At 42.9% G+C, this 15,865-nt stretch overlaps 1 protein-coding gene across 2 annotated transcripts in view; it reads right to left on the reverse strand.

Moving 5' to 3' along the window:
* Nucleotides 1-12,268, reverse strand: part of Smg1 (SMG1 nonsense mediated mRNA decay associated PI3K related kinase) — a 101,288-nt gene extending 89,020 nt beyond the window's left edge. For both annotated transcript variants that reach the window (XM_038321673.2, XM_038321682.2), the window contains exon 1: nucleotides 11,874-12,268. In XM_038321673.2, the coding sequence (XP_038177601.1) occupies nucleotides 11,874-11,962 (89 nt within the window). In that variant the 5' untranslated portion in view covers nucleotides 11,963-12,268. The remainder of the gene's footprint in view (nucleotides 1-11,873) is intronic.
* Between the last annotated feature and the right edge of the window lie 3,597 nt (nucleotides 12,269-15,865).

The raw sequence follows: 15,865 nt of genomic DNA on the forward strand, positions 1-15,865 counted from the left end.
CATGTACAACTGTGTCTGTTTAAAATAAAGCAGACAACTGTCAGTAGTGGTGCACGCCTTTAATCCCAGAACCTGGGAAGTTTGAGTCTGAGGCCAGTATAATCTACAAACTGAGTTCCAGGTCAGCCAGTGCTACATAATGAAGCACTGCCTCAAAACAAACAAACAAACAAACAAACAGACAGACAAACAAACAAACAAATAAATAAATAAATAAATAGGAGAAGCAGTAGCAGCAGCTTGGGGAAGAGCAAAGGCTGGTGTATCTCTGTGAGTTCAAGGCCATTCTTGTCTACCTAACAGTTAGTTCCAGGCCAACTAGGGTTACATAGTGAGACCTTGTCTCAAAGAAACAAACAAGGTGGCTGGAGAGATGGCTCAGCGGTTAAGAGCATTGCCCTACTCTTCCAAAGGTCCTGAGTTCAATTCCTGGCAACCACATGGTGGCTCATAACCATCTGTAATGAGGTCTGGTGCCTTCTTCTGGTCTTCAGACAGAATATTGTATACATATACATAATAAATAAATATTAAAAAAGAAACAAACAAGGAACACACACACACACACAAAAAAAAACCTTTCAAAACACAAGAACGGTAGTTATAGTGCAATTTTGTGTCCACAATAACTTACAATAAAATAAAGGTAACGTGCATTATAACTATGTAAAGCCACTTACATACTGTATTTCTCTTAGAAAACTTCTTTTTAGGGCTGGCAAGACGTCTCAATAAATAAAGGAACCTTGCCATATAAACCTGATGACCTGAATTTGAATCTGAGATCCTTGTAAAAAGTAGAAGAACAAATGCCACAAAATTAGTCTGACTCATGTTTGCAATATATGCACCTGAGTGCACATACAAATGTAAGTTTTTTAAAAAGAAAACTTGGTTTTACAGCCAGTGAGAAGAATACTACACATAACTTTAATTATTACCCGTAAGTTCATTCATAACTTCGGTTATCTTCAAAATGGAATACAATACTGCATTTAAAGTGCTGCTAATATTCCAAACAATGACATAATCATTTTTAGTAAAATACAATCTGTGGGTCCTTTTAAACTCAGCTTCTGAATAACCACTCTGTCTCAAGTTCCATGAGCCTGATGACACTGAGAACCTACTCAGTTTTCATTTTTCCTCAGGTACCCGAAAAACAGTAAGGACAGGCAAGAAATGCAATTGATCTTTTTACAACAAATTCTAAGATGCTTTCTTTTCAACTAAATATTGATATTGATTCTGTGATACTAGAAGTCATTTTTAACCAGATTACAATTTCACTTTTTTTTTTTTTTTTTTTTTTTGGTTTTTCGAGACAGGGTTTCCCTGTAGTTTCTAGAGTCTGTCCTGGAACTAGCTCTTGTAGACCAGGCTGGCCTCGAACTCAGAGATCCACCTGCCTCTGCCTCCCGAGTGCTGGGATTAAAGGCGTGCGCCACCACCGTCCGGCTTACAATTTCACTTTTTGAAAGGAAACAAACATTAAAATGAATGCAGCCATGTACTATTTCAGAAACTGTTGGCTCTGGAAAAGCAGAGTTTCATTCCTCCAATCAAGTGCAGAAAATTGCCCCAGACATTCTAAAAGGACATCAGCAACTTCAACCCAGTACTTAATATTGTAGTGAATGGACTAGTTTACATAATTAATATGTATAGATACAATAGATGTGAGGTAAGAGGCCAATGTTTTAAGAATTTCAAAATATAAGCAATGTTTTTCAAGATTAATAAGACCTATTAATCTTAATTAACTTTTCCTTCCTTCTATTTAAGAGCTGGCTACCAAGGATCATTAAAACAATGATTCCTTGAAGCTTTCTTGAATAGCTGTATAATTTGCTGCCTCAGGCTAACTGGGCCTGCTGTAAGTAGAACAAATCCTCTCCAAATGCTGCCTAGGCTAACAGGTTTATAAACTCAGGTACTATGTAAAATCGGAAACATGCAGACTCCAATACTACCTCTATCAACTATATCCTATGGCCAAAGTATACCTGAAAAACAATGCATATGTACTAGCAGCGTACAGCAAGATTTTTTTCCATCATTCCCTGATCAACAAACCAATAGATGCATAAGGCATTCAGAGATACTTTAGAGGTGTGAACAAATGAGCAAATATTGCACTATTTTAAAGAAGGTATGTCAGCACCTGAGAATTTGGATATCTGAATGGAGTCTTGGAGTCAAGCCCCTCTATAGATAACAAGGGACAACCATATTGACATTCAAACAGACTAAAACCAGATATGGTGTCAAACATCTTTAATCCCAGCACAGGGAGGTAGATGATTTCTGAGTTTAGGACCAGATAGGGTTACAAAATGAGACCCCGCCTCAAAATAAAATTGTTTTTAAAGAGAGAAGGGGAGACTACATACTATTTTTGATGCACTAACAGGATGGAAGGGGATACAGATGTAAAACATGACTTTCAGAAGATCCACACACTAGCTGGGCAGTGGTGGCGCACGCCTTTAATCCCCATACTCGGGAGGCAGAGGCAGGCAGATCTCTATGAGTTCGAGGCCAGCCTGGTCTACAAGAGCTAGTTCCAGGACAGGCTATAAAACTACAGCGAAACCCTGTCTCAAAAAGAAAAAAGATCCACACACATTGTGCTTAATAGAAAAATGCAAACATGAAGATTTGGGGGTGATGGTTAAGTAGTATAAAGAAAACCCAGGATATGGTATTTAAAAGTCTGTGTCCCTCTCTTTTTTTTAACATTTATTCTGTATACAATATATGCCTGCAGGCCAGAAGAGGGCACCAGACCTCATTACAGATGGTTGTGAGCCACCATGTGGTTGCCGGGAATTGAACTCAGGACCTTTGGAAGAGCAGGCAATGCTCTTAACCTCTGAGCCATCTCTCCAGCCCCATCTATGTCCCTCTTAAGTGTAAGAACAGCCAGGCTGAACACACTGAGAAGGAAAAACTTCACAACAGTGGCAGCTACCACTTTGTAGCAAGAACAACTGCAAATAGCATACGGCAGCAAGGAGCTGTGATAAGGAGGTGCCTCAGAGCGAATAAGACAGACAGACACACAAACACACACAAAGGGAGAGAAAATGACTGGATCTGTTCTCTTCAACCTAAACACTAGTTGGGGTAACAAAATGGGTAAGTGATGTGATAAGCATTCACCTATATAAGCTACAAACTTTGGAAAGGCAGAAGGATCTGGGTTAGGAATCAAAGCTGGAAAAAAAAAGAGTGTGGATAGAAGGCCAAGAATCCGTAGCTCCCAGAATAAGTCTAGCCAGATGAGGACCTCCTATGCATTCCAGCACTCCAGATACCAAAAAATGGGTCTACCATCTGAAACTTTTCAATACTTCAGATACTCCAAGTTAGCAAGCAAGGTTAATAGCAATAGTTAACAGAAATACATTGAAGATAGTAAGATTCAAAAATCTAATGAAGACTAAACTGATAGTAAATCCTGACATATAAAGATGTCCCCTCTACAAAAGATTTCAAAGTAGGGCCAGCAAGATGCTCATTTGGTAAAGATACTTAATGCCACATCTGACTGCCTGCAAGATGGTTTGACTTCCATAAATAAGATGACCTGTGCACCCCCGCCCCGCCACTACATACACACAAATAAAAAAAATGTTTAAAAAAAGTCAATGCATGCTCTCAACAATATGTTGCTGCTGGCAGGGTGGTGGTGGTAACTCAATTGAAAAAATTGTCTTTTGTTGGGAACCGGGGCTACAGAGGTATAGACATCCAGTAAAAAAAAAAAAAAAAAAAAAAAAAATACTGAAGAATGAACCATAGTTGGGCATGGTGGCATATGTTTATAATCCCAGCACTCAGGAGGCAGAGGCAGGTGATCTCTGAGTTCAAGCCCAGCCTGGTCTGCTAAGCAAGCTCCAGGACAGTCAGAACTGTTACACAGAGAAGCCCTGTCTTGAAAAATAACAACAATAACAGCAAAAAAAAAAAAAAGAACCACACATACACAATGGAGTTCACTCAATAAACAAAGAGAAGAGGGAGAACTAACTTTCTAAAACCAAACAGTTCTGAGTAAGCAAGTTGGTTAACACTCTAAAGAAACAGAAAACAAAATACAGTATGATAGCCTATTGTGTATAGGAATTAAATCACAAATTTTCTACAAACTCTGCTTTTAGGTCTTTATACAAGAGAAAGTCTATTTTTCTTTGTAGTTCCAAAAATACAAGCTCTGAGAAAGTGACACCAATTTCAAGTAATCAAAATAATGATACTATGAAATGACCTGAAACAAACAGCTTGTGTGATTCCTCCAAGGACAGTTCAATGACAGGAACTCCAATAGATCTGTTTTTGGTAATTAGGATAGGGAAAGCAGGAAACACTACTGATGTGAGAATTCAATGTTCCTTAAAAGGTACTGTGGTCACATCTGTTTTAGAAGAGTGGCATGTCTTGTTTACTAAGGTGACAAGTATGGACAAGGGGAAAGACTCGCTCACCTTAAGTGATCACTCTTAACAGACAAGTGAAAGGCTTCTGCTAGCCCAAGTTCACACATATTGGGAAGTTTTTGTCTGAGCTTCAATCATAAACTATAAACAGAACACAGAAGGAATACATGGCTTAGGTCCTCAGCAGCCTTTTGTCTGGCCTTCCCAACTGGGCTTACAGATACACACCCTTCAAGAAACAACAGACTGAATCTTCTTCCTAAACAATGGCACTCTGCTGTTTTAAATTTCGATGGCTCAAGCCATTATAATTACACTTGAACTATGACCAAAGTCAACAGTACAGCTCCAGTCCTGCTCTTTAGCTTCATCATTTACTTGTCTTACTCTTCACAGGCATCCAGTTTCTAACTAAACTGAGAGAATTTATCAGGAAGAGCTTGTATTACAGCAGCCATTCTGTCTGATTCAGATTTTCTCCAAGCTTACCACAAAAACTGTATAGACCAATTTCATCACACCACTTGTGCATGCAGTGTCAGAGACCAGAATGTTCCACTCAACTATATAGCCTTTCCTCCTCTCTAAGTTCCCAAATCTGAAACTCCACTAATCAAATACAAAAATAGATACACCAATACTATAATACACAATCCATATGCTCTGCCATTTTTTTTATTACTTAGAGAACAATTCAGTACTTTCTATGATCAAGCCCATGTAGGCAAGGCCTTAATGATACAGTATGCTCTGCCATTTTAAAGTCTGATTTCTCACTTACAAATCAAAAATATCCCCCAAAACCATCAATATGTACTGGTAATAATATTTTCATAGTTAAAACTATTTTATTATCTCTTAAATTTAAAATAGGAATTAGAGAGATGGTTCAACAATTAAGACTGCTCTTGCAGAGGGCTCACATTCAATTCCTAGTGCCCACAACTATCTACGTATGGGTGGTGTGAAAGGTCCTTCTGTGTGTTGCTTTTATTAGTTAATGAATAAAAAACTGCTTTGTACCTATAGCAGAGCTATAAGGAAACAAAGCTAGGCGGGGAAAACTAAACTGAATGCTGGGAGAAGGGAGGAGGAGTCAGGGAGAAGCTCTGTAGCCCAGCCAGAAATGGATGGTGGAACTTTAGCTGGTAAGCAGCAGCCACATGGTGATACACAAATTAATAGAAATGGGTTAAATTAATATGTAAGAGTTAGCCAATAAGAAGTTAGAGCTAATGGGCCAGAGGTGATTTAATTAATAGTTTCTTTATGATTATTTCAGTTCTGGGCGGCAGGGACAAATAAGCAGCCCCCTCCAATATGTAGGTATCTGACTCTGGTCCCAGGGGATCCAATATCCTCTTCTGGCCTGTGAGGACAAGGCCTGCACATGTATCCTAGACATGCAAAACACCCATACACATTTTTTAACAAAAATTTTAAAAGTTTGAATACTAAGCCAGGCAGTAGTGGTGGTGCATGCCTTTAACCCCAGCACTTGGTAGGTAAAAGCAGGCAGGTCTCTGAGTTCAAGGCCAGCCTGGTCTATGGAAGTTCTAGGACTGCCAAGGCTACACAGAGGAAACCCTATGTAATACTAATGTTCAATCATGCTCTAATTTTAAAAAAGAAACAAAGGACCAAGAAGACGCTCAATGAGTTAAGGCAGTTGCTACCTACAAGCCTGATGACTGGAGTTCTAATTGTTAATGTTTGGGTTTTGGTTTTGTTGTTGTTTTGTTTTGTTTTTTTGGGTTTGTAAGAGACAGGGTTTCTCTGTGTAACTTTGTCCTGGAACTTACTCCGTAGACCAGGCTGACCTTGAACTTAGAGATCCAACTGCCACTGCCTCTGGAGTGCTGGGATTACTGGCACATGCCACCACTGCCTGACAAGTGTTTTCTATAAAGATTTTATTTAATAACAAAATATTAACTTTCACTGAAAAAGCACTCTTACACAGTTGTTATAACTGTCAAGGTTTTTTTTTATAAAGGTTTTATTTGAAAATGAAAAATCAACTTCCGTTGAAAAAGAACTCATATACCGTTAGTTGAAAACTCCCAATGTACTAAGCAATCTGTAATACAGAACAGGTAAAAATGATCATCAGTGGGGTATAGTGGCCTGCAGCTGTGTTTCCTAATTCCTAATACTGTGAGACTGAGGCAGAAGAATCACTTAACAAAACAAAAACTTGAGCCCAGTGAACAATACAGACAAAAGTTCATACATACTCATTAAATTCTATTTAAAGTCCCATTCACAGCAATGAGATATTTAGCTCTGTTCAATTTTATGATTTTTTTTCAGTATATTATTTTTTATTTATTTATTTATTATATATACAATATTCTGTCTGTGTGTATGCCTGCTGGCCAGAAGAGGGCACCAGACCTCATTACAGATGGTTGTGAGCCACCATGTGGTTGCTGAGAATTGAACTCAGGACCTCTGGAAGAGCAAGCAATGCTCTTAACCTTTGAGCCATCTCTCCAGCCCCCTCAGTCTATTATTATATATCTATGGACACCAGACTTAGTACATATTCACAAAAAGTAGAAAAAACAACTCTGATCTCAAAATTCCAATGTCAGTCAATTGAGGTGGCACATGCCTTTAATCCCAGCACTCGGGAGGCAGAGGCAGACATAATTCCAGGTTAGTATATTCTACAAATGCATTTCCAGGCCAGTAGGATCTATACAGCCTATACTGTAATCCTAGCACTCCAAAAGTTGATTGAGCAAGGAGCATTAAAACCAGCCTGGATGGCCAGGCGGTGGTGGCAGTGGTGGAGCACACTAATCCCAGCACAGAAGGCAAAGTGAGTCCAAGGCCAACCTTGGTCTACAGAGTTACAGGATAGCCAGGGCTACACACACACACAAAAAAAAAAACCTGTCTTGGGAGGAGGAGGAAAAAGAAAAAAAAAGCCACCCTGGGCAACAATAGCGAGACCCGTCTCCAAAGTAAACCACCATACCCCTTTTTTTGATAGTTTTTGTATAGCCCTGGCTGTCCTAGAAGTAGCTCTGTAGAACAAACTGGCCTCAAATTCACAGAGATCTGCCTATGTCTGCTTCCCAAGTGCTGAGATTAAAGGCGTTTGCCACCACTGCCCATCTTAAAACCCAACTTTTCATTATCAGACATAAATATCTAACTCTAATTTCACAACACTATCTTTTGATCTTTTCACATGGCGCTTTGTACCCCTGAGAATTTTGATCTGCCTACTGAAAATGGTAACTAGTCCTAATACTGTTTCATCCATTTAGAAGCCTAAAAATAGCCAGATGGTGGTGGCGCATGCCTTTAATCCCAGCACTTGGGAGGCTGAGGCAGGTGGATCTCTGTGAGTTTGAGGCCAGCCTGGTCTGTAAGAACTAGTACCAAGACAGGCTCCAAAGCTACAGAGAAAACCTATCTCGAAAAAAACAAAACAACAAAAACAGAAGCAGCCTAAAAAAAAAAAAAAAGCCTTATGACACATACCAGTAACTCCAACCACTCAAGGCTGAGGGAGGAGGACCTGAAGTTTGAGATCAGATCAGCTTGAGCTATATAGAGGTAATATCACCCCCATCTCAAGACAGGGAAAAAAAAAAGGTCTGGACAGGAAAAGCTTGGACACCACAGATACCTAATGTACAACAATATACATGTGTTAAATAAATTAAGACTCCGAAGTACAAGAATAAGATCTATTGGATGCATTCTTTTCTCCCAATACTTATATTTTTATTTGCTCTCTGTGTGTGTTTCTATATATGTGTTAGGATCCTGTGGAGACAGATTCACACAGACAGCTGTGAGCCTCCAGGGAGGCAGAGGCAGGCAAATCTCTGAGTTCAAGTCCACCCTGGTCTACAGAGCAAGTTCCAGGACAGCCAAAACTACACACAGAAATCCTGTTTGGTATGGGGGACCATGGAAGGACTACAAGGTCAATGTTCCTTAAACACTTAAAGTTCTTTCTAGTGGTCTTGGTAAACCTGCTCTATTGCCTTACCATAGTAGCCTATTCAGCCACCAGAGACATTTCCTGTGGATATATGTGAGGGATTCCTTTTACTATGACTGATACGACAAACTGGCAAACTAATTCTAAAAGAAGCTGACAAGAATTGTTCTTTTTCTGTTGTTTTGAGGCAGAGTATGTGTAGCTCGGACTGGCCTGGAACTCACTATGTACCAGAGGATGACCTTAAATTTCCTTTTTTTTTTTTTTTTTTTTTTTTGGTTTTTCAAGACAGGGTTTCTCTGTAGCTTTGGAGCCTGTCCTGGAACTGGAACTGGAACTAGCTCTTATAGACTAGCCTGCCTCTGCCTCCCCAGTGCTGAGATTAAAGGCTGTGTCACCACAACCCGGCTGACCTTGAATTTCCAACTGCTGGAATTACTGGTATGTGCTATTACACCCTGGTTCCGGAGCTGGGGATCAAACCCAGGGCTGCTTCCCACATTCTTATCCAAGAACTGCTTTTTCAACTGCCTGAACCCTCCTCACCTGCCCCTCCATAGAAATCAGGGCCCCTCCATAAATACGGGGGGAGGACGGGGGAGGTAACAGAAAAATAAAAATTATTTGAATGGAAATACACCTGGCATAACACTCTTATAAAGTCAGCACCTGGGAACCTAGAAAGTGGAAACACAATCAAGACCCTTTTTTATGGGGGGAGTGGGACAGAACTCAGCAGCTATGAGCATTTGCTGATCTTTCTAAGCACCACAGTTTGGTTCCCAGCACCCACATGATGACTCATAACTTGCCTGTAACTTCAGTCCAGAGGCTCTACCTCCCTAATCTGACTTCTCCTGGCTCTCAAGGTGCACATACACATACTACAGGCATAAATACATAAAATAACCAATTTTTTTAAAGATTTGAGAGCCAGCAAGATGGCTCCCCAAATAAAGGCACTTGCTGCCAACCCTGATGATCTGAGTTAAATAGAGAGAATCCATATGGTAGAAAGAAAGAACAGACTTCTGATCTCCACTCACTGATCTACTCGTTGCTCACCATTGCAGAGAAATGCCCACACAAATAAACATTTTAAAAAATTTTTAAATGAACTATACAGTTTTTCCACACTTGAAAATATATGGTAAAAGTTAAGTATCTCCCACTTGGCCATGTGGGAAGATAACCTCCACTGTGTCATTAGCAAATGCATAATCTGAGTAAAGGAAAAAGGATGGTTTCTAATTTTACTACAAAAAATATGAACTACAAACATGAGTTTTTCACTGGTTAGCAAATCAATCATGGCCACCTTACTAATAAATCAAGTTCGCTTAGGGAGTTTGCCTATATTCCTGTTTCCTCCAACAACAACAAAAACCCAGCCGGGCAAGGCAACAGCACACCTTTAATCCTAGTACTCGGGGAGGCAAGCAGATCTGTGAGTTCAAGGCCAGCCTGGTCCACAGAGCAAGTTCTAGGAGAGCCAGGGCTACACAGAGAAACCCTGTCTTCAAAAACAAACAAAATAAAAAAGCAAGTATTTCCAGCCTTGTAAACTGTTATTCCATAGAATCAAGCATGTATCTCAAAGTACCCCCTATCCAATCAGAGCTCATAGGAAATTTTCATCTTTTCCCCCATACACTCTTACTCGGCAAAACACACACACACACACACACACACACACACACAAAACCCACCTAAAACACTGACAACATTTATTAACAACCTATGTACATATTTCTTAGCTGTATAAACAATTCTGCTTTATATCTGTCAAGCTAAGAAGTCAGGTGATCCCAGCATGTGGCTCTAACTCTCCTACTTATTTCTTTAGAACTATAAGCTATTATTTTCCAAAAGCTATACTTGAGAAGGGTATTTTAGTCTTCTAAAGATTATTAAGCTCTCTTAAATATACAAGTCATAATGCAGAAAAGTAGTAGAGCCCATTTTTTGTTTTTGTTTTTCCTAGACAGGGTTTCTCTGTGGAACAGCCTTGGCTGTCCTGAACTCTTGTAGACCAGACCAGCCTCAAAACTCAAGAGATTCACCTATCTCTATCTCCCAGTTGCAGAGATTAAAGGTGTGTGGCACCTAGTCTGGCTGTAGAATCCATTTTTAAATAAGAGCTCTATCAAAAGTCAAATTAAAGTTAATTTATCATTTAATATGTTAGCTGCTTAAAATCAAATCTCAAACATTTCAATAAAAGTAAAAATAACAAAGCACGTTAATGTAAATAATCAGTCAACTTGTTTTGTTTAACACTACACAAATCCTCATACAGGGCAAGACAAAGTTACGATTCTGCAAACACTTTAACTGCTTCTTATCTCAATTCTAGACTCAAGCATTCATTTTTTTTAAATCGTGTTTAGTCACAAACATCAATTCTCAACAGACATAATGTTTAGGAAATAACATCAGTCAAAACTAAGTGTACTATTAACAGAGATCATTTTAATTTCTCTACCAATTCTTAAAATACTACAGTCTAACCCCTCATAAAATCCTTTACGTCCAAATCGTTCTAGAAAGCAAGACCAACCCCCAAAACTTGTGTGCTCTCCATTCACGTGGTCAACTTCTTAACAATTACAATGGAGTATACTCCAAAGAATCCATCAGCTACCACTGAAATAGAGGCTTAAACATTTAGTTAGTCCTAAGTAATGTTTTAAACCTCAAGTAGTCACTGAATACTTGAAGCATTTACTCAGCAAAGAATAGAAAGCTAAATTAAGCACAACCGGTCCATAATCAGAAAAACCTGACTTGATATAACTTTTCTTTCGAGTTAATGCTTCTAATATTTTCAAATCCAACCAGACCCCAACTCCTCCATGCAACAGAATATTTCCTTACTCCCGTGTCCAAACTCACTCCCAAGTGTCTAGGTAAATTGCTGTTCACCAAAATAACTGTTTCTGCAGTTAGGGAAAACTTAAAATTCCCTAATGCCAGGTTGGGTCGATTCCATTCACAGTCCCACAAACACATCTTTTGGCTGACTAACGTCCTGCCTAAATTCAGAGGAAGGCCTCGGCTGGAGTTCGGGGCTTTAAAAAGACATTAACACGTGCGAGTGCAGAAGGGAGCAGAGCTAAGGTGGTCTTTTCGCGCGGGGACTGGACGAGGAGAAGCAGAAGAAGTTAATGGTAACAGGGAGAGTTCCTGGACCTCAAACCTCAAAACGGAGAGATGGAAGCGGAACGTCCTCCTCCACCCTCCCCGACCCAAGCTCGGAACCACTGCTCCAGCCCTCGGGTTGAGCGAAGCAGGCAGCCGGGCACAGAGGCCCGGGCTGGCCGCGGCATTCCTGCCCGGCCAGGCCCGGAGGACACCCAGGAAGCCGCGCCCGGCTCCAGGGGCGGCGGGCCTAGGCCGCGCCTCCCAGTCCCACGGGCCTAGGCCTCGGCCAGCTCCAGGCGAGGCTCGACGCGGTCACCCACCTGGGTTGCCAGTCATTCCAGCTCCGCGGGTACTTGGTGCCGCCGCCGCCGCCGCTGCTCAGCCGAGACCCCGGGGCTCTGCGGCTCATTACCTTCCCCGACACGACATGGCCAAGCGCCGCCGCCCGAAGAAGCGCGAGTCGCCGCCTGAACCGGCCGCAGCCGACACAGCGCTCTGGCCCGGGGCTGAGGAGGAAGGCGCGGAGGGGGCGGCGGAGGGCGGGGGAGGCGGACGGCCGTTCCGGGTTCCGCTGGAGCCCGCAACGCAGGAGCAGGAGGCGGGAGCGGCGCGGCGAAAGGGAGGCGGAGGCAGGCGAGGCGACGTCTCTTCCAGGGCAGCGCGCGACCCGCGACGCTGGGGCCCAGGAGGACGAGGACAGCGAGGAGGCGGTGGCGGCGGCTCCTCACGCTCACACGGCCACGGCTTCCCCGCCTCCCGGCTCCGCCCGCCGCGCCGCCGCTGCCGCACGGCATGCTGGGAGCGAGGGGCGGTGCCGACGCCCTTGGAGTCTGGACATGGGGCGGGGCACGGGGGTGAGGGGCGTGGCCATTGCTCGCCAACTATGGAGGGGGCGGGGCTTGAGACGCGAGCAGGGTCACCTACGAGGGGCGGTGCCGGCGTGCTCATAGCCTGGGGAAGAGGCGGGGCTTATGGGGGCGGAGTCTGGATGAACCAGGAGAGGGGAGGGGCGAAGCTGGAAGGCGGGACTTGATAGAGAGGTGCCAGAGCTATGGGAACCTAGAAGTCAGGGCGAGGCTTCGCTCGCGTAGCCGAAAGGGGTGGGGCTTTGGAGACCGGGCGAGAACTGCGTGAGGGGCGGGACGAAAGCGACCTCTCTGGGGCGTCTTGGGCTGCGGCTAGAACTGCGGCTAGTGGAGAGTTGTGTGGCTCCGCCGCGGGGCATCACGGGAGAGGGGACTCTCCATCCCCTGGTCCACACTCCCTCGGCCGTACACTCGGAGGACCGGCAGTCAGGTGTGAAAAGACGTCCAATGGAGGACTGGAAGTGGGGCGTGCCCTTGTGCGCCGCGCGCGCGCGCTCGCCGCCCCCACAGTCATGCCCTTGGCGCTCACATGCGCCCACTTGCCTACCATCCTCCTAGAGAATAAAAATGAGAATCGTAAAATAGAGGAAGAGGAAGCCAAATCGACACCTTTTCAGCCCTCACCTGAAATGTCATGGTGTCCTGGTATCTTCTTCCTTTTTCCAAATGTGAAAACCAAGACCACCAACTCCTGCTTCCTGCCACATGAACTGCTTTGTTCCTCCCAGTGGAAAGAGACTAGTCACCTACACACTCCAGAAAGAATTCGCTGAAGTATTGGGCACATTGTATGAACACGGTGTACTTCTTTGTGTGCGTGTCAAAACACGTGGAGTTCAGAGGACAACCTCAGGTGTTGCTCCCAAGCCCCCAGCTACCTCGTATTTTGCGACAGGATCTCGCCTTGACTGGCAGAGAGCCCCGGGGAACTGACTGTTGGCTTCCTATACGCTGGTATTACAAGCGGTGGCACCATATCTGGCTTTTTCTGGTGGGCTTCCTGTTTGCAAGACAAGCACTTCAACGATGGAGTTATATCCCCAGCCGCAGGCCCATTTAAAAAAGTGATCAAGATGCACATCAAGCAAGTATTTAAACCTTTTTCCGCATGAAGTTTTAGGCCATCATTTTGCATTACAAGGAGAGGTATACATTATTTATGTAATTGAAATGTGTTACCAATGGTACAGTAGATAGAATTCACGAAGCACCATGCACGAAGCACTGTCCCCAGCACCCATGAACGCTGCATGATGACCTGTCTGTAACCCCAGCACGCAGGAAACGGAAACCGGAAGTTGTTCAGGATCATCCTCGGCTACATAACAAGTTCCAGGCCAACCTGAGCTACATGAGACCCTAACCACTCCCACGTCCCCCAAAAGAAAATTATTACTAAAAATACTTGATTATGAGGATATAGCTCCCTTTGTGTATGTCCCTTCCATCTTCCCACCTTCTGGTTCTCCAGCAAGCCCATAAACCCCTCACTAGAGGAGGATCCTTCCAACAGACAACCAAGGGAATTTTCTTCCCCTCCCTCTTCCTTCCTCTGCCAACCACGTGGCCTGTCATTGCAAAAGGTGGGGGAGTCTTCTGAAAAGATGATCTTTGACTCAACACAGAAATCCCCACAAGGAATTGGCAAGTCCCAAGCCTGGTCACCAACCTACTGTAAAAACAGTTAATTTAGTGGAGCTGAGATATTCAGTGTTAGAACATTTTACACAGCTGTCATGTCTGAGGTCCCAGGTTCAATCCCCAGCACTGCAAAATAATAATGATAATTACTTCAATAAGATTGTTTCATCAGAACAGATACATCCCATGTACACACATGTCGTACTGAAATTGCTCTGGGAACCCTCACAAGTGCCCATTTCCTTCTTATTGAAGAGAGAGTACAAAGAAGGGTTCAGCCAGGTGTTTAAAGAGCACAGCTCGGTTCCAACTTGCACTTCTCGTACATCAGCCTGGGGAGAGCTGGGATAGCAGATCTGGAGCTGGAGATACAGGCAGTGCTGAGCCACCTGGTATGAACTCAGGTCCTCTGAAAGAACAGTACATGTTCTTGAGCCCTGCTTTTAAGCCTAATACTTAGAGGCAGATGCAGGGAGATCTCTGTGAGTTCAAAGCCAACCTAATATCCGCCAGGACTACATAATGAGACTATATATATATATATATGTATATATATATATATGTATGACTATATATATATACCTATATATATATATATGTATATATATATATATGTATGACTATATATATATATACATATATATACATGAAAAGTAGAAAGAGATGGCCAGGCGGCGGTGGCGCACGTCTTTAGTCCCAGCACTTGGGAGACAGAGGCAGACATAACTCTGTGAGTTTGAGGCCAGCCTGGTCTACAAAGCAAGTTCCAGGATAGCTAGGATTGTTACACAGAGAAATCCTATCTTGAAAAATCAAAGAAAGAAAGAAAGAAAGAAAGAAAGAAAGAAAGAAAGAAAGAAAGAAAGAACAGTACATTTTCTTAACTGCTAAGCCATCTCTCCAGCCCCAGTACATTCTCATATATTATCAAATAACAATTTGTTCTTTTATTCAACATTCAGCAAAATTGATGGAGCACCTACTAACCAAGAATTTGACAACAGGACAGCCTTCAAAACCCAGCCTTCGAGAAGCTTAGGAAGAAGGCACTAAGTGGCTGGACCTTTCCAAGAGCTGGCTGAAATACTTATATTTGATCATGACCCCTCTTCCACCCTGCTTAACCTGGCTCTCAGTCTGGCTGCAGATGCCTTTTACCCGATGCCAATTAGTAGACTCCCAAATCGATTAGCAGCGGAATAACCAGGACCTCAGATTTTTGCGAAAAATTTCACAAATCTCTTTTTTGAACCTCTCCAAGTCACAAAATGTCATCAAAGCAATTCAAAGGAAGGCTCCGAGTTCAAATTTTGACTCAAATAAGAGAAGGGAGTATTGACAAACTTTTGACTTTCACTGTAAAATGGAGACATTAACTGTACTGGCTTCTTGGGGACTTTAAGAGGATCCATAGAACTAAAATCAGAAACCCTTGAGTAAAAATCAGATATGTGGACCACTGAGGTGACTCAGCAAGGAACAACACTTCCTGTCAAGACTGAAGAGCTGAGTCTGATCCCCAGGACCCACTTGGTGATAGGAGAACACCAACACCTGCAAGTTGTCCTCTGACCTCCACGTGTGCCACGAGATGTGTGAACACACACAGTAAATAAATAAATAAAATATATTAAAAAAATTAAATCTAGCTGGGCGGTAGTGGTGCATGCCTTTAATCCCAGCACTTGGGAGGCAGAGGCAGGCAGATCTCTGTGAGTTCAAGGCCAGCCTGGTCTACAAGAGCTAGTGCCAGGACAGGCTCCAAAGCTACAGAGAAACCCTGTCTCAAAAAACAAAAACAAACA

Source organism: Arvicola amphibius, chromosome 1 (assembly GCF_903992535.2).
Source record: "Arvicola amphibius chromosome 1, mArvAmp1.2, whole genome shotgun sequence".
Classification (NCBI taxonomy): Eukaryota; Metazoa; Chordata; class Mammalia; order Rodentia; family Cricetidae; genus Arvicola; species Arvicola amphibius.